General features: G+C 33.6%; 2 protein-coding genes across 6 annotated transcripts in view; one reads left to right on the top strand and one right to left on the bottom strand.

The window, feature by feature from the left end:
• Positions 1-675: 675 nt before the first annotated feature.
• Positions 676-9,417, bottom strand: LOC118196767 (uncharacterized). The gene is made up of 5 exons (XM_035368230.2): positions 9,261-9,417; positions 5,412-5,535; positions 3,492-3,670; positions 2,087-2,243; positions 676-1,070 (listed from the first exon to the last, which is right to left on the bottom strand). Exons 1-5 carry the CDS (start codon positions 9,289-9,291, stop codon positions 836-838), a joined length of 726 nt encoding a protein of 241 aa, XP_035224121.1. The 5' UTR covers positions 9,292-9,417; the 3' UTR covers positions 676-835.
• Positions 9,418-13,310: 3,893 nt separating this feature from the next.
• Positions 13,311-20,702, top strand: part of LOC118196766 (uncharacterized) — a 30,825-nt gene continuing 23,433 nt past the window's right edge. For 2 of the 5 annotated variants that reach the window (XM_035368229.2, XM_035368228.2), the window contains exon 1: positions 16,615-16,790. In XM_035368229.2, coding sequence (XP_035224120.1) covers positions 16,754-16,790 — 37 coding nt within the window. In that variant the 5' untranslated portion in view covers positions 16,615-16,753. Of the gene's footprint in view, positions 13,334-16,613; positions 16,791-20,702 lie in introns of those variants that run through there. The other 3 variants (XM_085817774.1, XM_035368226.2, XM_035368225.2) reach the window with 3 other exon arrangements.

The following is a 20,702-nucleotide window of genomic DNA, read 5'->3' as shown; positions in this document are numbered from 1 at the left end:
ATTCGTTTTGAGAAAGCTATATTTTCAGAAGTATTTCACGTACACACATGAAAGATACTACATGAAAAGAAACACAAACTCGCCCCAAGTTTATACACCCACTACAATTATTCAGTATGTGGCTCTTTGGTGACTTGACACACGATAATTGACCTCGTTCTATACATTTTGTAGCATTGTTGTCCAGATGTTCTTCTTGTCAATTGACCAGACGTTTGGAATACCACAAAAATCTGCGTTTTTGTGTCAACGGTTACATTTCAAACCGTACCGTATGTAGCTTCTGCAACAATTAAAATCGGAGGAATACGCCCGTCGACTAGAATTTTGTCAACATTGGGGAACGAAGATTTCGCCACCAAGATAATATTCAGCGATGAAGCAACATTCCACTTCTCCGGTAAACTTGATGAAATAGTGAAAAATCCTTGGTGAGTTTGTGGTTCTTTTCACATATTTTTCATGTGTGTACGCATAATACTTTTGAAAATATACCCTTTTCAAAATGTATGAATCATTTATGCTAGCCCTGTGTATAGCAAAGCATATTCATTAGAAATAAAATAGCCTTCCTTTTAAAAGTCGAATATTTTTTGCTGTTGTCCCATATATGTTATTACTGAATACTTCAGTGAAATGTGGAAGAACGATGTGAAAGAAACGATGCATTGCATATCAAATAAAATAACGATTTATTTCCTTACTTCAAATTTTAATGAAACGTTACGAAATAATTTGTAATTCTTTCAGACAAATGCAAAAAGTTCGTGTTACCCATTAAATGAATATTTAATGGATTTAGGTTATAGGTTATTTTGCAGTCACGGACCACTGATTACTTCTTCTTCTTTATCATGAAGAAAGCTGAAGAGAAAATATCTCTTCGTTCCTCCTCCAAGTTCAAGGATTCGAGGAAGTTAGCTTTTAGTTCTTCGATGTTTACGTCTGAGCAGGTGGTCAGTTTCGAAATTTTTGACCTTTGGATAATTTCTCCCAAAACTGCTCGAGCTTCCTCACCGCACGCAGTTTGAAGATCGTGTGCTATGCATGCGAAAGCGTATGCCTGGACCCTATGGAAAGATAATGAAATAATATTTACTATATTTTCATATTTTTCATTTATATATGAAGTTATATTTCATTTACGTTTACTATTTTTAATTTGCATCTGAATTGCGGCTGTCTTAACTAGCTCTGGAATCATTTACATTTTCGAACTATTGACCAAGAATACAGCAATATACAGGTTTTAGCAAACTTCCTTTATTTAAAGAAGGAAGGCCGTTCTACTAGTTCGAAGAGAAAAATATTTGATATTTCTTTTCAAATTCTTCTTCTCTCTTTTTTTTTACCGTATATTTTTTTACCAAGTATTTCTTTTCGAAGTATTTTTTTCCTTCATTTTATTTTCATTTAGGTTGTACCACACTCGAATGGAGGCTGACTTGAAGTACAATCTCAAATGATCAATCTCAAGCCATAATAGCAACTGCAGTATACACAATAATCCATGGGACAAAAATTAATACTATTATGCGATTATTTTTGTTTTAGTTGTTTTAATCATATATAAGCCCAAATATTAACACGATAATTCAACTAGAAATCCCCTCTAATACTGCTTTATTAACTCTTCATTTAATGAATAAGAAACATCGTGATAGATAGGAAAACAATTAGATATATGAGCAGACTATCAAAATTAATCGGTATTAAGAATAGCTCCACATGTATAAGAACTTTGACGTAAAGATGGTAAGATAAGACATAAAGATGGTCTTTGGACATAAAGATTCTTTATACTTTATGTCTCAAAATTTAAATTGACATAAGAACTGGACTTTTCATGATTACACTCAATACAATAATTTTATGAAACAGCCCATAAAAGTAAAATAGTGTTAATATAACAATTTACTTTTACGTATTAGTAGGACACATCGCTGCAAAGCAAAAATATAGAGTTGCGATTGTTATGGATAAAATCATTACTCATTTGCTGCTTTCTTAATAACCCTACAATAAGTACTATTTTAAAAACAATAGGATAATCAATTTATTAATTTATAATCCCTGAATCACTTACAAGCATTCTCCTTTTCCAGTCTCTTCGATGTCATTTCCCTCTGGCAGATTTTCTGTCAAATCTCTGTAAGCTGCATATGCAGCCTCTGCTTCTCTTCTGCACTGCATTTTAGGCTCACTAAAATATTCACTGGTACAGTGGTGAGTACGTATATAGCCTGCATTATAAAATAAAGTTTAAACAAATTTGGCATTTGATACCAAAATAAATGAAGCCTAAATGTGTACTGAATAATACTTTATATACATATGCATAAATTTGATAATCATGTATTTTATAGTGACTAAAATATAAAAGTTCAAATTTAACGTGGCTTTGTTCGAATTATCTTTTTAAATAAATTTAAATTGTATCTTAAAGAGTAATTATTTTAAAAAACTTAAAATTCAGAATTTCAGATTTATATGTGTCGACTTTAGTTATTTTAATTTTCCTTAATATTTCCACCGAAATGAACTTTGTCTTTCAGCTTACAGCGACTTTAACCTAACATTTTTATATTCAATATTATTTAACTTGCGAGAGGGAAAAAATTGGGAAAATTCGAATAATAAATTGAAATGTATACTGTCATTAGCTTTATTTAAGTAATATTTATATTTTAAATCTGATAAATCAGGAGTGTAAAGCTTCGCATTATTAGCTCTTCATATGTCGAAACATGTTTACCAATAAGTTTAATTTATTAACAAACTTTAAATAAAGCTTTCTTAGGTTACAATCGTTAAGATTTCTGTTTATATACTGTACGATTTCAGAATACTGCCTAAATAGAATATGTCGAATGATCGATAATGAAAATCGGACAAAATGATCAAATTTGAGATATTTCACCGATGAGATCAAAATTGCGAATGTGGCGAGAAGGGACAATTCTTTTTATTTATTTTTGAACATTTATTTTCTAAACACAATTGTGGGGTTATTAGGTTTTTTTTATGCGGGAGACGTGCAAAATAAGCAATGCTCTCGCCGGGATTCGAACCGGACTTCCCGAACTTGGACCTCCCGGACCGAGCGTGCTACTGTTGCATCACGAAGGCATGCTGGAAGGAGGGAGAAATACCTCATAAGGTCCAGCAGAAAATTTTCCTTTTGCTATCATATCCTACTCAAAACTCAAGATGCCTATATATTCCTTAAATTTAAAAAAAAATGTTTTTCTGATAATTTATTTTATAATAAATAAAATGTAAATTAATGCATTTTAATAGTTGCAATCAAAAATAAAATTTGAAAAGAATTAAATCTTAATGAAATAAATTTTTGAGATCTTCACTTGTTATGATCAGCTTTCGAAACTAAATTAGATTATCATTTAAAACATGCGTCACGGACATTTCTGCCAAGTTATAGAATTATTTCCAAATTATTTAAATATGGTACTTTTTCACGCTGTGCTTACTTTTATGCAAGCTGGTATCTTCATCGCATAGATCTTTTACGAGCGATTCAATATTGAGGAAAAGCTGAGCGGATCTCGCATCTTCTAAGTCATCTTGCCGTCTGGCTGCCTCCTCCGGGGTGCCTCTTCTACAAGCTAGAGCTCTCTTTCGAATGCATTCGAAAGTCTCTAACATCCCTCTTCCGAAAACAAGAAAGCAAAGAATATTATTTTGATACAAAATCTGATATTTTTCGTAATTGACACATTTTGTTGAATATTCTTAATTTATTATTTTTTTAATAAAATTCCTATGTTTCAATTTATAGGCATAATATTTCATACATAAATGCTTAAAACCATGTGTGCAATATAATTGCTTTTCCTTACGATCGAAAGTAATTTTAAAAGTAACAATAATAAAAATATTTAATAATATAATTTATAAGTATCAATATTTGCGTAAAAAAGTTATGCAAATAATTCGCATCATTTTAAATTAAGCCCTTAAGTGAATTTTGGAATAACTTTAATGATATTTCAGTAATGATAATCTAATTTGCAACATCATTCTGGCATTGTCAAATTATCAGTTAATCGATCATCCATGTTTAAAATCCTTTCATCTAAATTCACATTAACAATAGAAATGAAAATACTTTAATAAACTTATATCAAAACTCGTGCTTCCTCTTATTCTCTCCGATGTTCAGTTAATAATCAGAATTTCAATAACAACTGCATTTGGATTTTATTGTCATCTACCTTCAACAGACGTATAATTGATGTTGCGAAATTTTTCTACATAATTTTGGCATATTCCAATTCAGGAACACGGATGTCTGTTGTCATAGGTTCTTTTGTCTATGAATTCATTAGTTATTCACATTTATAATTCTAATCTGTAAAATAGCATTATGTAATTATCGAGTCATTATTTTGAATTTTTAATTGAACCCTCTTATTTCCCGTGGTTTTCAATTCAAGAAATTTAAAATATATTCGAATTTTCCAAATAATCTTTTTCTAATATATAATAATGAAATACTTTTTTCTACCAAACAACTAATTTTAACATTAATAACATCAATTAATTTTCATTAATAACCCTTCTGTAGTAATTAAAATGAATGATATTAATCTGTGAAATAAATTATACAGAATGATTAAAAATGCCTTAATTTAAAAGCTTTTTAAAGCCTCTAAGCCAGGGCTTCTCAACCGGGGTACGCAAGATAAAAATAGATGGTACGCAAAGAAGCAAAGTATTTTAAACTATTAAATTCAAAAATCAAAACCCCAACATCCTGATTGATTGTTTTCTCTAACACTCGTAAATTTATGCGATCTGAGCTTTGTTTGAAAATGGTGGTAGTAGTGGTACTTTGTAGTAGTGGTACTAAAGGTTTTTGTTTAGATGGTACGCGTTAGTCAAAAGATTGAGAAACGCTGCATCTAAACTTTTAGATGAGAAGTGAGGATGCATTTATAAGATTAATAAAAGTTTCACGTCAGTTCCCATATTGGAATATTTGCTGGATATTGAAGCAACTGATTTAATTATTAAATAGCGCTTCACGCGCACATAGAAAATTGTACTTCATAAATAATCACTAATGATCGCAGCTGCTATATCATAATTAGAAACTATACAACGACAGTGAGGACTAATCTAAACAAATCGTAGACTAAGGACCCTAACTAAGCAAAATCGTAGTTTCGTTCTGAATACTACACATAAATACAGCTTTTCTAAATTCATTTCACTCGATTTAGAAGATATGTTATAGAAAATTCCTGCCGTGCAACTGCAGGTAGATTTTTATTTGGAAAACATAATTAGCGTGAATCATTTTACAGAAATACAAATGATTTAATACGATTCCAAAAGCATATCATTTTAATTTTTTATTGAAATAAATGAGTCTATTGTATACATACGGGCAAATTCGTCGTAATTCGTCTTCATTCGGTAAGCCTCTAAGTGACTCCATATCTGCCGCTAGCTCATCCAAACATCCCCTTATAATATTTTCTTCACATGCTTTATTGACTGCAAGAAGGCCTGAAAGTAAAATGAAATGCAGTGTAATTTAATTCTTTCGTACGGAATTAAAACATTTTTTAACGATGCTTCAACAACCATAATAAATCATAAGTTTCGAGTTCTTTAATAATAAAATAAGATTTTAACAAAATCTTTTCTGATGGATTCCCTTTTATGATTAAAACGTACTCGCGTTTAGCCCTCTGACTGCTCATCCCGCTATTTCCACGGGCAACTCAAATGTAGCAAAATTTGCTCATCCCGCAATTTCTGCGGGCATGTTCTTTTTTTTTTTTTTTTCCTTTATCGAGGAGCGCATCCCGTTTTTTCCCCGTTTAACCATTGAAATAAATTATATACAGTATTAGACGTTTAGTTTACATTTTGGCCAACAGATATCGTTAGTTGTCCACTAAATCGCGGCATTTGAAGGTACTTGGTATTACCGCTCAAACTTCACTTTTTGCCGCTTTTTTCTTGCAAAAATGGCTGTTAAAAAACGTTCAGCGATTATCTTGATTATTTAATTAAATTATTAATCAGATTTATTGATTAGGTTAATAATTATATTAATTCTTAATTAGATTTATTGAATCTGGTGCAAAGACTGTGAAGCTGGACTTTGCCTTAAACCCTGTTTTGAACTCTATCATACTAAGCTGCATTTCTAAGGTATTTTTCCCTCAGCTCTTCATATTTTCTTAAATTTTATACATTTTACCTTTTTATATTATACAATAAATAGAAATTAACTGTAATTCGACTGAAATTTATTTAAAAAAAGATTTTTTTGGTGATAATATCCGAAATTGATTTTTCTGGCAACTTAATTTCTCATGATGAAAATCTAAATAAAAAATATTTTCTAGAAAGAAAAAGTGCATTTTTCAATTCTCAAATATGTATAGATTTATAAAATGAACCAAAAAAAAAAAAATTTGGAAGCGATTTCGATCCACAAATTGAGCAGTCAGAGGGTTAGGTTCTTGAAACGTCGATATCAGTATTTTTTCTGGACTTGTAGTAAAAATGCTTTCTTTTCACTTAAAGTTTGCTTTGCAGAGCCAAAAGGACATGTTTCTGGGACCAGAAGATGTTATAAGATAAAAGCTAATGAAAACTGTCACAGGAAATCTAAACATTGGAATTCGAGTACAGTACGTGTGAGTAGCTTACTTGTCTGAGCTATAGTCAGCCCAAGCCCACGAAATTCCTCCTGGAAAGGAACGCCTTCCGTTGCCAACGGTCTTGAGCACCATACAAATAACAGCGCGATTCAGCTCAGTCCCCTCCCAATTTTGTTGGACAGCACCCCAGGGGGGGAAATGTCCTCCACTCGTCTTCCCCTACCTCCAACTTCTCGAGAGAGCTTTCGGCTCCAGCATATGTAGACTGCTCTCATGCCGCACTGACACTATATATTTACAAACATGTATGCCTTCTTCGAGATTCGAACACGGGCCCTTCGCCACGGCAGTCAGCGTCGCTAACCTCCATACCTGTTGGGCGGTTTTCCTTACGCTGATGTCCTCTGCACTTTACCATATTTAAACAAAGGGGGAATACTATCGTAGATATATTTCTGACATCAGCTGTTCCTAGCAAATACCATTTAAATCTACATTTTTTAAGCTGTCCATCTCAGAGTAATTTTGGTCAATCGAAAATGTCATATAATAATTTTTAAAACCGATTTCAGTCGCCCAACCAGTATAGTGGTTAGCGTCGCTGACTGCCGTGCCGAAGAACCTGGGTTCGAATCCCTGGAGAAGGCATGGATGTTTGTAAATGTATGCAAAGTTTCGGTGCGGCATGGCTGCATTCTAAATATCCGGCTAGCAGAAATACCTCTTGTGTGGGTTTGGTAGAGGGGGGAGACCCTTGCACTCGCCCCCCTGGATGCTTTCATCAAAATTGGGGACGAAACTGAGCAAAATCGCACCGCCATCTGTAAGATGCTCAAGGATTTTGCCAACGAGAAGCGTATCTTGAGCGCTTCTTGCCAAGAAGAATTTCGTGGGCTTGGTCTGATGTCGCTGTCAGACAAGTGAGCATAACTAACAACAGCAACAAAACCGATTTCATCGCTAATATAATTTAATGTGTTTTGTTTCATCTCTCAGTTTAACACCTGCCATCGATTGCGTTTAGAGTCCTCTGGAGGAATTTCTAATTCGAAATTTGTCAGTTGCAGCAACATTTTCATTCTTTTTCTCTTTCTTCACATAGCTCCTACAATTTCGTTAGCAGGATCAGATTTATTTTAAGGAACATATTGCTTTATATCAGTTACCTTGTAAGGTTATTATTACTTTGCGTAACCAATTATTTTATGATTTAGATTTTTAACATCCCTTCTTTTTCCGTTCTAACCAGAATGCAAATTAGATTGCGTATTTAAAAGCTGAGGTTGTTGGATTATACGACAGAGCGTATTTCTGCCAGTGTGTATGCACGATACGTTTCTCCCAGCTCTGATAGCTTGAATGTTTCGGTTTTGCATTATTTGCTGCCGAATATTCAAATACTTACCCGGTTAGATTTGTAAGCCGACTTCGCGTTAAGTTGAATTGTGTAGTCCTTGACTAGCTTATTTAAATTTTAAACTAAATATTACTTTAATTTACCTCGCCATAAATTTTAGCTGAGTTTTTCAAGCTCGAGGTATGTTCTTCCGTTAAATTACTTAATTAATAAAAAAAAAGATTAATTTTTAATCTTCTCAAGACTTTGTCGTTATTTTCATATTCAGCACTAATTTGATGCCAGTCTGTTAGGAGTTTTGCCACTAGTTTATGCTACCAGAGAAAATAAAACTTTTATAACCTGTACAGACAAAAATTTTAAAATGTGCTTCTTTATATTAATTACTTTATAATTAAGCTCTTTGAAATGAGGTCTTTTATTATCAGTTAACTAACAATTACAGGGAATATTTATCTTTATTCTGCTACAGAAAATTTCAAATCTTGATTTTATATTTTTATACAAAATTTATTTTACTACTTCATACAAACAACAGAACAGTTTAAAAACGGTGAAACCGTGTATAATTTTTACAGAATTTTTCTAGAGTGCGTTTTGCTTAATATCCAACATTGCTATAAGTTTCAACAATAATTATATAATCAACTGTGCATTCTCGAGGCAAAATAAATATGGATACAGGAGGATAAAGACTCGAAACCGAGTTTCTTTGTACAACAAACCTTTTCCGAAAACTGGGCAAGAAATTAATACAGTACGTTTTGCATTATGACCTCTGTGTTCGTAGTATACATAAGGGAAGGTAATGACATAAATTAATTTTTTTATAATACGATGAATCAAACTTAAACTGAAAAGGTGACAGCCTGACAGAAGATGATTAACTGACTAATGAATGTGAAATAATTAACATTTTAGCAATGAGAATAAAATGCAGTGTCAAGAACCTACCGCCCTTTTTATTGCTATTAAGTATGGGATTTTAAAACATTGCATTTCTATGCTTCGCAAATAGTCATAATTTCTTTCTTATATATGAGGCCATATATGAGGGAGTCGGAGTCAAAAATTCCAGAAGTCGGAGTCGGTCATTTTTCCTACCGACTCCACAACCCTGCTAAATTTCCACAAGAATATTCTTTCCCTATACGTCTGCCAAAGACTTTACATTATTTTTTTGGAAGAGCGGACCATTAAAGAGGAACGTTTTCTAAGTCACTACATATTGTTTCAAAACGAAGTTTCAGGGAACTTACCTAAAAACAGCAGCAAACTTAGTTTCCACATGCTGAATATCAAAGCGATCGTTTGGCGAAAGAAATTGTAATTATTTTATTGAGTAAAATGGGCCCTCTTTTTATGCCAACTGTGTTCCAATCGGTTTTTAATTGCAGGATATTTAACGTCCGGCAGGAAAGAAATTCTCATGTGGCTATCGATATTAGCAGGCAAATTAGATTAGACGGAAATTAACATGATAACTTACAACAGCTTTCTAGAGAAGCAAGGGCTTGTTCCGTAGGAAAAAACAGTTACTTTTTTCCATTACTGCAAGGACGTTTTCATTTAAATCTTGAAAGCGCTCTGTGTGTGCCAGTAAATTAATACGAATATTTTATTTTGATATTATAATAATGGAAATATAAATATATTTAAAAAAAACCCGAAAACTATTCGCGAATGAATACCTAATACATAACCACCGAAATCATAAACCATACGTTACCTCCAAAGTTAAAAACATGTCGCTATATTACCTGAGATAAGTTGCTTAAAATTCAGTTGTTTTTAAATCGAATAAAACCAATTTTAGATTTGAATTTTTCTTATCCAGGCTGCAAGTACAAAAACATGTTCAAAGTAGGGGGCCATAAAGTGCTTTGTTGGCAGGATGTTTCTAAAAATGAGAAAATCAACGCAGTCTTTGCCAATTAAAGATTATGAAAAAAATATAAGCTCCAAATATAACGAACTTGTGTGCGTCGCCATAATCCAATTAATATATATATATATATGTATGGCCCCAAATGTACCTTAACGATTTTAAATTTAATAAAGGTATACGAAATGTTTGTAAAGTCATTAAGTTATTTGGAAGCAAGAGACATGAAAAATGAGCAATGCCTTCGCCGGGACTTGAACTTGCAACTCTTTAATACGCGCCTAGTGTGCTATCGTTACACTACGAAGGCATGAAGAAAGGAGGGAGAAAATACCTTATATACTTCCCCCTTTTAATAGACTACTGGGGATTAGGGGACCCAATTGCCAAATCCTGGTGCTGAAGAATCATCATGCGCCATCTTTTAGTTCGAGCGCCACTGTAGAGTCATTTGGCTTTTATGAAATAGGAGACGAGAAAAATAAGCAGCGCCCTCGGCGCGACTCGAACCTGGACCTCTCGAATACGCGCTGAGTGTGTTAACCGTTACATCACGAAAGCATCAAAAAGGGGGAGAAAATACCTTATAAGTTAAGTAAATTTATATTTTAAAACTCGTAATGCAAAGTGTGCTTTTAGAAGTTTTTATTTACGATAAATGCTGTCCAATAAATGATGTTCTGTCTGCAAATTATGAGCTCCTTTTAGCACATCTTCAGTATAAAGTCATCCTGCCCTCCTTTCATCTCCTATTGGTCCCGTCTCTTCAAATTTGCTCCAAGTTGCAATATCGTAGGGTTAAAAACAGCATATCTGACACTGAAATATCGTTGTAAGTTTGAGTAGAAACAATGCTTCTTCCGTTTTCCAAATAAAACTGTTACGATCTTTAGCCTTACTGCAGACATGTATCGCTCCATATCAAAACTAGAGGTATTTCTCCCGCCTTCTTAGCATGTCTTCGTGGAGTGGTGGTGTGCACACTGGATGCGTATTCCAGAGGTCCGTGGTTCGATTCCCGACGAGGGCGTTGCTTATTTTTCATCTTGCCTGCTTCCAAAATAATCCTAATGTCTCTACAGTGGCGCCCGAACTTAAAGGGTGGTGGATGGTGATTCGCTACACCCAGCCTTTGGCGATTGAGTCCCCTAAAACCCCAAGTCGCCCTTTAGCAGGGAGACTATATAAGGTATTTCTTCCGCCTTCTTAGTATGGCTTCGTGGTGTGGTAGTCTGCACGCTGGGCGTGTATTCCAGTGCTCCTTGGCCGGCGAAGGCGTAGCTCATTTTTCCCTTCTCCTGCTTCCAAAAAAAGAAAAATACCTAATGTGTCTACAATATAATAGTAGAAGAATGAATAGCAGGCTTGATTGAAATATTTTCTGTTAAAATTGGAATCCGCTGAAATCAAAATGAACACAAAATAAGCAAATATTACCCAAACTCTCATACTGCCCGCCTAATGGCAACATTGATTCAAGCCTTATATCGATCATCATTCTGAAATGGGATTCACTGGCGGCCGGTTTTGATATGGTTTGGTTTTATGGCAAAGAACACTGACTGCCTATTTTTTTTTTTCCCAATGGCGGGCACTTGCCTTCAACGGCATTGGCCACTACTAAGGCCGGAAATGGAGGCCATTTCATTGTGAAGGCGCGTAATAGGCGGCCACCGTTACCCCCTATGAAGGGACAGACAATTTTACATCCATGCCTTCTCCGGGGTTCGAACGCTGGCCCTTCAGTATCGCAGTCAGGCTCCCCTAACCATTATACTGTCTGGTCGGTGGACTGACTGCCTATAGAGGAGGAATACTTTTGGGAAGAACCATCTAAGGGAAACTGGCTCGTGTCCACGTTACAGAAGGAGAAAACCACGTAAACATCTATGCATGTTAATAGCTTTCTGTTTAAAAACATGACTTTCACTGATAACCGAATAAACAAAAAGCAAAGTATATTGCAATTATTAAAACTGCTTTACTAATTAATGAAGCAGGAGGAACCATTAAAAAATCCTCTATTGCTGGAATAAAGACAGAATTTCGTCTTCCTTTCATGCCATTATAGTATTATTTTCCACTACACAACTTTTCCACAACTTGAAACATCTGAAAGTTTTTCAGTTTTGTTTACTTTGCAGTGTTTATTCAAATTTTTTTCGAGCCATATAAGAAACATTTCCGCTTTCAACCTTGATGAAGACGGTCGATGCACTGAAACTGACACTAAAGCTTATCAGTAATCACTGATGTTTTAGAAAAGTTGGTTAGAGATCCAGAGAATTGCAGTCAGTGTAATACATTTGATCATTATTACGTGTGGTAAATTTTTGCGTTACATTTCCTTTCTCTCATCCGATATTCAGTTGCTCGAAATGACCATCTTCAGATAATTCGAGAAATATGCTACATTAATGTAAACTGTACATTACATGTAATGATTTACTTTCTTAAAATTAAGATGCAACAAAATTTTAAAAAATCTCGATCACAAAGTACTACTTTAGAAGGCAGTTTTTAAAACTGTATATTATTTTAATTTACATAACACCTCAAATTTTAATATATTTGTTATTTTATCTGTTACTAATATACATTCATTCAAACGGTAGTCAACTTAATATAGGAAGATATAGAAAGGTTTGATCTTAAAAATCTCAAGACCCATCATGGTCCAAGCGATAAAGTCACTGAATACTGCGGTAGTTCGGTTCGAAGTTCGAACTCCGCGAACGAGCTGGCTGCTAGGGCATTTTCCTAGTAACGTGTATACGAGCCATTTTCTTGTAGAAAGTCCTCCACGATGGCATCCCTCCCCTTTGACAGACAGCCCTCGAGGCTTTACCGTAATTAACCAAACCAACTTAAAAATCTCTCTCGAAGACAAATTTCGAATTTGGATTTTGTACCGATCTGAATCCTCAGTTACTATTGTTTTTCTTATTATTTTCTTTGAAAGAATTCAGTATTTACATACACAATGAATACAGTGTATGCGTTTGATGAATATAATAGATACGAAAAATACAATGAGCATAATTGTAGACAAGGAATAAGCTAATTCTAATGGGAGTACCTCTAATATAAAAATAATATTTTTTTGGTACGTATATAATTTTTTCTGCCTTAAGCTGTCGTAAACATAGATGCTGACGTACACTAATTAATGTCACAGCTTTTATCAAGTTAAATAAACTAGTTTTTTTCAAATGCAAGTTAGTGTTCTTGCTTAAATGATAGACATCAACGTCACCAAAACATGACGTCATACTTCTTTGACGTCAATGCGAAATAACGTGGGTGAATTTTGCGGAATATCTCTTATGAATCCCACGTAAGCTTTATTAAGAAATGATTTTTAGCATGCGGATTTCCTACCGTTTAATACAGTTAAAGGTAGTGTTAATTATTAAATACAGTTTGAAGGTAGTTGAAGATATTTGGGTAAGCAAAAATATTTTTATCGCAAATCGGACTGTTAGACTCGAAATGGGATTTTGCCTTGCTTCAGTTGCCACTAAATATGATCGCACTGTATTAGTTTTAAAGAAATTAAATAATGAAGAATCTGCATGTATGCATGCATGTTCCTTGCATTGTGAAAAATGACGATACTTACAGCCATCACATTTTGAATATTCTAGTCCTCCACACGAACAAGTGCACCTGGAAGTCTGAATTTTAAATTTATAATTTGCTTTATTATTTATTTCATATTTTGTAAAGCTTTAATAAATTTTTGACTGAAGTCTGGGATTTGAATACAAGCAATAGCAACACTGTAAGAATAAAATATTTTTATCTCTAGCGCACGAGACTTCGAAAAAATGCAAGATATTTATTTGTCAGTTTTAATTAATAAACTCTGTTCTGTGGAAGCAATGTGTTGCCTCGTCTAGAAATAAAATACTTTTATCTTCTACTCGCCAAAGTGTTACCCTTCAGTAAAGCCAAAGATACTTTCAAATTTAATCTGGAAGGTTACTGAGTAATATACTAAGCGATTTAAAAGCAATAAACACAGTTTCTAAGTTTATTTCTTACTAGTTTTTAATGTAATTAATTTAAATAAACATGCAATCAAACCACGAGAGGTCTAATCAGAAATGTTCACTATTTACATGAAATTATACTAACTGGACTCTTTTAAAACATTATATATTTTTCTTTTTTATGACAACTATTTTAAGCGACTGGCCGCGCAATTGGCTAGTTTTTAAAGAAATGATAGAGCAAAATAAAAATATGTATGCCAACCTCTAAACATTTTTTTAATTTTTTTTTATTTTTCAGACTTTTCGTTCTGTTACGAGTTCACTTGCCAAACTCTAATTTATGCTAAATTTTATAAATTTTCCGATTTGGATCGCAAAATTAATTTTCTTACTGATCTTTCTAATTTCTTTCTTGTTCTATTACTTTTTAATGTTTAGAAAGAGAAATGAAGTGCATTATATTAAATGATTAAATCTGAAATATTTCCAAAGAACTTATTTAAAAAAATATATATTTTATTTACTTCCCATTTAATATCACATACATACCATCATCGTTATTAAGAGATGAAATTAATGATATGCAAAAGCGCATTAGTATGAAATTGTCATGAAAATACATTAAATACAAGATTTAAGTATGTTGTAACAATTAATAAATGTATTTTCAGCTTCATGGGAAAAAAATATGAAAATACACATATAAAATGAAAATGTCTTCCATAAGCATAATCCTTTCCATTAGAATTTTAAAATAATTAATAATTGTGAACTTTAACTAGTTTAATAATTAATTTAATAATTGTGAACTTTTTATAGTCCGAATGCTTTCGGACTATAAAAAGCTCACAATTATCGTTTTAAAAATATGGTTTTAAATATAGAATTAAAAGTGACAGACTAATTAAACTTTTACATTTAATGGTTTCAAGCATACAATAGATAAGTGTCAATAGCATAGCGTCAATAATCTGGAAATTGTCTAGTGACACTGGTTATGTAAGCAGATAACCAATTCATGATCGAAAACGTGCCATAATAACGTCTCAGAATGTTATTTGGAAAAAAACACTGCTAAAAAAAATGACGTTCAATAATTTCCTAGATTGCAAGGAAGATTATTTCAGCTCCCTTTCAATAATCTATCCCTTATTATTCAGGTATCTGGGTAATCAAGTACGAAGTAAAAGGAAGTATTGTAACCGCGAAAAATTTCAAATACGTATAATTTAATATTCCGTACAAGAAAGTTATGTGGTGTACACATCAGATATCGCCATGAGAGACAGGCTGCATAAAAGAAAGGTGTATGTAAATTAATCCATGGCTTTTGTCCACCTAACTCAGTCTGATAAATGCACCCGTTTGAAGTGGTACAGAGACCATCTTGATTGGAGTACTAAAATTGAAACCAAGTCCTCGTTATTGATAAGTCTTATATATATATGGGATATATGGGTATATATATATATGGGGTTTTGTTCGGATAGTGTTTCCAGACGTGTTACAATCTGGAGAAAGCAATCCAGATGTAATAAGCCTGAAATAGTCATGACATGCATCGGTAGAAACATGTGTGAACTACAAATTTTACAAGTGAAGTTATGAATGGTGAAATATAATTTTTTAACCTTTTTCTCAATCTGTTTAAGAGTGCAATCGCATAATAACCATCCCCTGAACATGCATGGATGGCATTAGGACGCCGACTTGCATGACTGCAGCCCACCATCAATGACTCTTCAGAAACTTCAAGATGCTATCAATTTTGAATAAACGTTGCTTCTGTGGAAACTCCTGGTAGTCTAATACATAGCATTAAAACATCGCTATAGATTTGGCATTTCGGTCAGAGATGGCACACATCTCATTAATATTTTCCATATATTTCTCCAACTTTTCATAACACTTCTTACGTTCTTATATAAATTTAATATTGAAGAAGTAGACAATTCTCCGCATTTTTCAGAAATGTTAGGCATGGCAAAATAAATATCTCTTATATATATATATATACCTTGTTCCTAGCTGCAAAATCATTCTTACATGAGCTACGTTGTAGCTTCTTTTTAATGCCAGTGTATGTTAGGTGCTTAAATAACATGAGCCACACATTTTCTGAAGTCTGAATATTTTTAGAAAAAAATTACTGATTCAAAATATAAAATACCTTCAATAATTTTAATAAAAACAAAATTTTAAATTAAAAAAATTCTTGAAATAGTTCATATTTATTTTATACATATATCATGCGTAAAACACCCATGTGTGTGTACACGCACACACACATATATATATATATAACCAAGTAATGATATTTTTGGTGAAGTTTTCAGTTAGAAAGTAAAATGGCTCAAAGAATTATTTAAATTTAATTTAACTTTGCTTTCTTGCGAAACAATATATATACATATATATTCATTCATATAGTTTCATAAGATATTCATATATATATATTTATATATATTCACCACACAATTGTTCGAGATGTCACCGGGCCACAATTGTTCGCGATGATTCATTCATATATGTATATATATATATATATATATATATGAATGAATTCGTATAAAATCGTGTATCATACAGACTAGACTGTATATATCCCTAAATCGTAAGAGTCAATAAGTAAGCAAGACGTCGCGAAGTTTCCGTTCAAGACAGTTTCCCTACAAGGATTTCCTTTCTAAAAATATCTACTAAACATACTTCCTGTTGCTGAAGAATCATATTCGTTATGAAAGAGAAACCGCTTTAAGACAGTTTAAATAGTCATATCTTTCACACTTATATGTGAGTAACGAACTCGAATAAAACTTTGGCTGAAAACCGATCATTATCACTTCAAAACTCCTACTTGGCACTCGATATGTGGAAATTGATCACGATACTGCTCACAATTTTAGGTAAGTTTTTTAAGACATCTGTATGCCATTTGCTATTTTAATTTATGCCATTTGCTAAAATCATTTGTTTATATCAAATTTATAAATCATTTGTTTATATAATTTAGAAATGATTATAATTTCATAAATGATCATAGCCCTGATCTAGTGTCATTTATGCTATTTGCTAATAATTCAAATTTAAGTTTCGTTTGTTAAATTTTTTTAAAACTTAAAACTCGGTGTTTTGAGAATCACCTTTCCAGCATGCAACTAAACAATATTTCCATTTGATGTAGTAAACATTTCAAATAGTATGACTATGGAAATAAACTGAATTTAACGGCCTTAAGATGACATATTCTTTCGAAAAGTGTTTTTACCAGGCTTCATTATTCTGCTGCAAAAAAGCAGAGTTGGGAAATTCGGTTATCGAAGTCTACGAATCTTCAAAAATAAAGGAGATTCAAAAATTCGAATCTTCACGTCCTTTTTCTATGTACGAATATTTCGGGAACTAACATAAAAATTTACTAACCATCGAGAATCTTAGGAAAAATTAGTGTTACAGACGTCTAATAGAAACAAAACAAAAAAAAAAAAAAAAAAAAAGAGCTCGATTTTTTCTATTTTTTCAACGCAGCTCAATCCTCAATATCACCTATGGCGGCCACCTAGCATTCCCTTGATAGCTTTCATATGTATTAAAAGTAATTCTCCTTCTGTTCTATTGTAAAAATTAACCCCATGATTCAAAGGCATTAGTTAAGCACTGCATTAACCAAAATTTTGTACTGCTTTAATGAAAAGGGGTATTTTTGAAAACAGCATTTCTATGTATGATTTTCATTAATCTTATATTTCAAATTTTCATTTATTTAATGATTTATAATAACAAATGAAATTTTTCCCAATTATTATTCTTATATGAAGGATTCGAAAAGTTCAAGATACTTTTAGGATTGGATTTTGAAAACTTTAGCGTCCTCTACAAGGGAATGCTACAAACAAATTGTGTAATCTGTTTCGATTAATCGTCAGTTATGCCGCCCAGATGAATAGCGGTTAGAAAACCCGAGTGTGATACCGAAGGGCTCGGGATCGAATCACGGAGAAGGCATGAATGTAAATTGTCTGATCCCTCAATATGAGGTAACGTGGATGCCTATTTAGTTCCTCCACAATAAAATGGCCACCGCTTATAGCCTTAGGAGTGGCCAATGCCCGCCATTGCGAAAATAGTCAAGTGCTCACCACTGGGGAGATAAATCATCAGCTATTAAGCCGCCCAACCGGTATAGTGGTTGGCGTTGCTGACTGCCATACCGAAACGCCCGGTTTGAATCCCGGAGAAGGCATGGATGTTTGTAAATGGTTTGGTGGAAGGGAAGAGGGGTAAGAGACCCTTAGACCCGACCAACCGGGGGCGTTCTACGTCAAAATTGTGGGGGGAGGAACTGAGCTAAATCGCACTGTCACTTGTAAGGTGCTCAAGGCTGATGCCAACGACAAGAGTAATCTAACGCTTCTTGACACGTAACAGCATCATTTAATAATGGTGGCATTATTTAATAACGGACATAACAAGATTATCAATTCAATGACATTTAAATTAAAATTCCTAGTACTTTTAACAATGAGGACAACGTGCTCAGCTTGTTCTTTCTGACTGACATCTTTATCCCCTGTGCCCATCTTAGCTCCCTGTGTTCTGTTTCCCAAAGCAACAGAAAATCACACATATCTTTCATTTCTTTCAAAAAATGTTTCATCTAAGGCAGATTTAATATTTTTTGGTAATTAACATTATTATAATAACTGAAAGTAAAATTAATAAGGGAAAGAAAGAATATCTGAAAGGATTCAGATTTTAACGTAGCACAGAGGACTTGTAGCTAATTTTTTACTCTCTTGCTGGGCATCGCACGTAACCATTCTGCTCTTAGACTCATTCTTGCTAACACATATTTTTTTCATTTAGCTTTATTATTAAGCATCACTCTCTTCGCCTTTATGACACATAAAATTTAAGTGGAAAATCACAAAATATTTAAAAACAACATATTTAGAATTTCCAATAGAATGTCCAGGGTTGACGTAACATTATTTTTATATTTGTTATATTATTTCTTTGAAAACTAGCCTCTCGAGCGGCAAAGTTAACAAAGCAAGCTTTCAAAGAGATTTTTTTGTTTGCTACTCAACAACAGAAAGCTTGAATTCGAAAATTAAATATCTTAGGCTTTACTGAATAGCAATACGCTAGTGCGTGGAGATGATAAATATAATTCGGCTTGAGAAGAAGGTGGTTTGAGAAGATTCTATTCTACAAATACGGTGAGGGGTAATGTTGCCGTAGTAACAAAATCATAGTGGCTTCCTGATTTGGCACTGTTTTCTAGTTAAAAATTACTAGGTCGCATGTCTACTGACAGCATATTCTGTTTGAGGCAGTGGCAACACATTGCTTAAATTATGTATGAAAACCGAAAGATAAATATCTTGCATTTTGCCGAATGGGAATAGTCTTGCGCGCTGAAGAATAAAAGTGTTTTATTTCGAACAGTGGTGTCAGTTTTTACTTTCAAATCGTCCAGTTTCTTAAACAAAAATTATGCCCATGGACGGGTGGAGGACCAACGTGTTTAAATTTAGTTGCTCAGGTGCGGTCGCTTTTCCACAGTGCATCATATATATATTGTTAACGTCTTCTGGATTTAAATCCATCACTCATAAGACATTTTTAAAGACACATGCGTCACTCATAATTGACATGTGTGCCTCATTTCAGTGCACATGTGTCACTCATAATACACATGCTCACTGAAATCAGGCTGCGCTGCTAGCTATTGCAAAAACCGAAAAGCAAGTTGGACACGTGGAACATAATCTGCAGGTATCGAGGCTTGCCCTTTCTGTATAGGGCAGGGGTGTAATCCTTCGTTCCGTATACTCGCCAAACAATTGAGTGGGGCACATTTACGGCACGGGAAATTTCTCGCTTGCTAATATTCGGACGATCTTCTACTTTTTGCAGAATGTTCTCTATAACTTGTGACGCTCTGTACCATGCATGCTGGTGACAAAAGATCTCGTTTCACACATTACACTAGGATCTGGTCCCCCGACCTGGTATAAGCCTCTAACGGGGTTATGATATCCAGGATCGAGGGATCTCGTCCAAGCGGGCGCAACCCCCGTAGTCCCCGGCCAGCTTTATACAAAGCATAGGACAAAGCTCGAACCGATGCAATCATTCGAATAATTTTCGGTGTGGCACATGTCTTCTGAGGAAATAACTGCCTTTCGGCTTCCAGAGTTTTCCCATATGCAAGACCATACATAAAATGCATGTTCGCCTTTTCCTGATTGCTGCACGTACACATGCCTTCTGAAATCCAAGCTAGAAATGACATGTGTAAGTAAGCTCGCGCTTTATGCTTTCCATCGCTTGCTCTCCGCCCCTGCCTTGTACGTGAAAACTGCTTGTTTAAATGTTTTCTATCACCGCTTAAATTTTTGCCCATGAGTTTTGAAACATCCTGTATATTGATCGTACATCTTTTTTGAAATGTGAAATAGAACGGCATCCAAAATTAGCTGTTGCCATTTCTCAGTAGATATTCTATCTAATTAATAACAATAAATAATTTACAATCGTGGTTACAATACGTACAGACTCTTCGTTATTCAATTTTTTTAATTAGTACATTGCGATAACATTTGGTGGCAATAGTTTGAAAAGTGGCAAAAGTGATTTTCGAGATAAATACCAACTCTGGCTTTAAAAATATAAATTAAAATATTCTTTTTGATTTGAAAAATATTAGGCTTTCCTCTGATGAAATATAATTTTAAAATATCTGATGATACAGTAGGCATGAGTGCAAATAAAACTCCCAGCCGGACATCTCAAACCACCATTCTCCAGTT

Source organism: Stegodyphus dumicola, chromosome 5 (assembly GCF_044657685.1).
Source record: "Stegodyphus dumicola isolate Sdum_Otavi_A_Nest chromosome 5, ASM4465768v1".
Classification (NCBI taxonomy): Eukaryota; Metazoa; Arthropoda; class Arachnida; order Araneae; family Eresidae; genus Stegodyphus; species Stegodyphus dumicola.
This window is presented reverse-complemented; position numbering and strand designations above follow the sequence as displayed.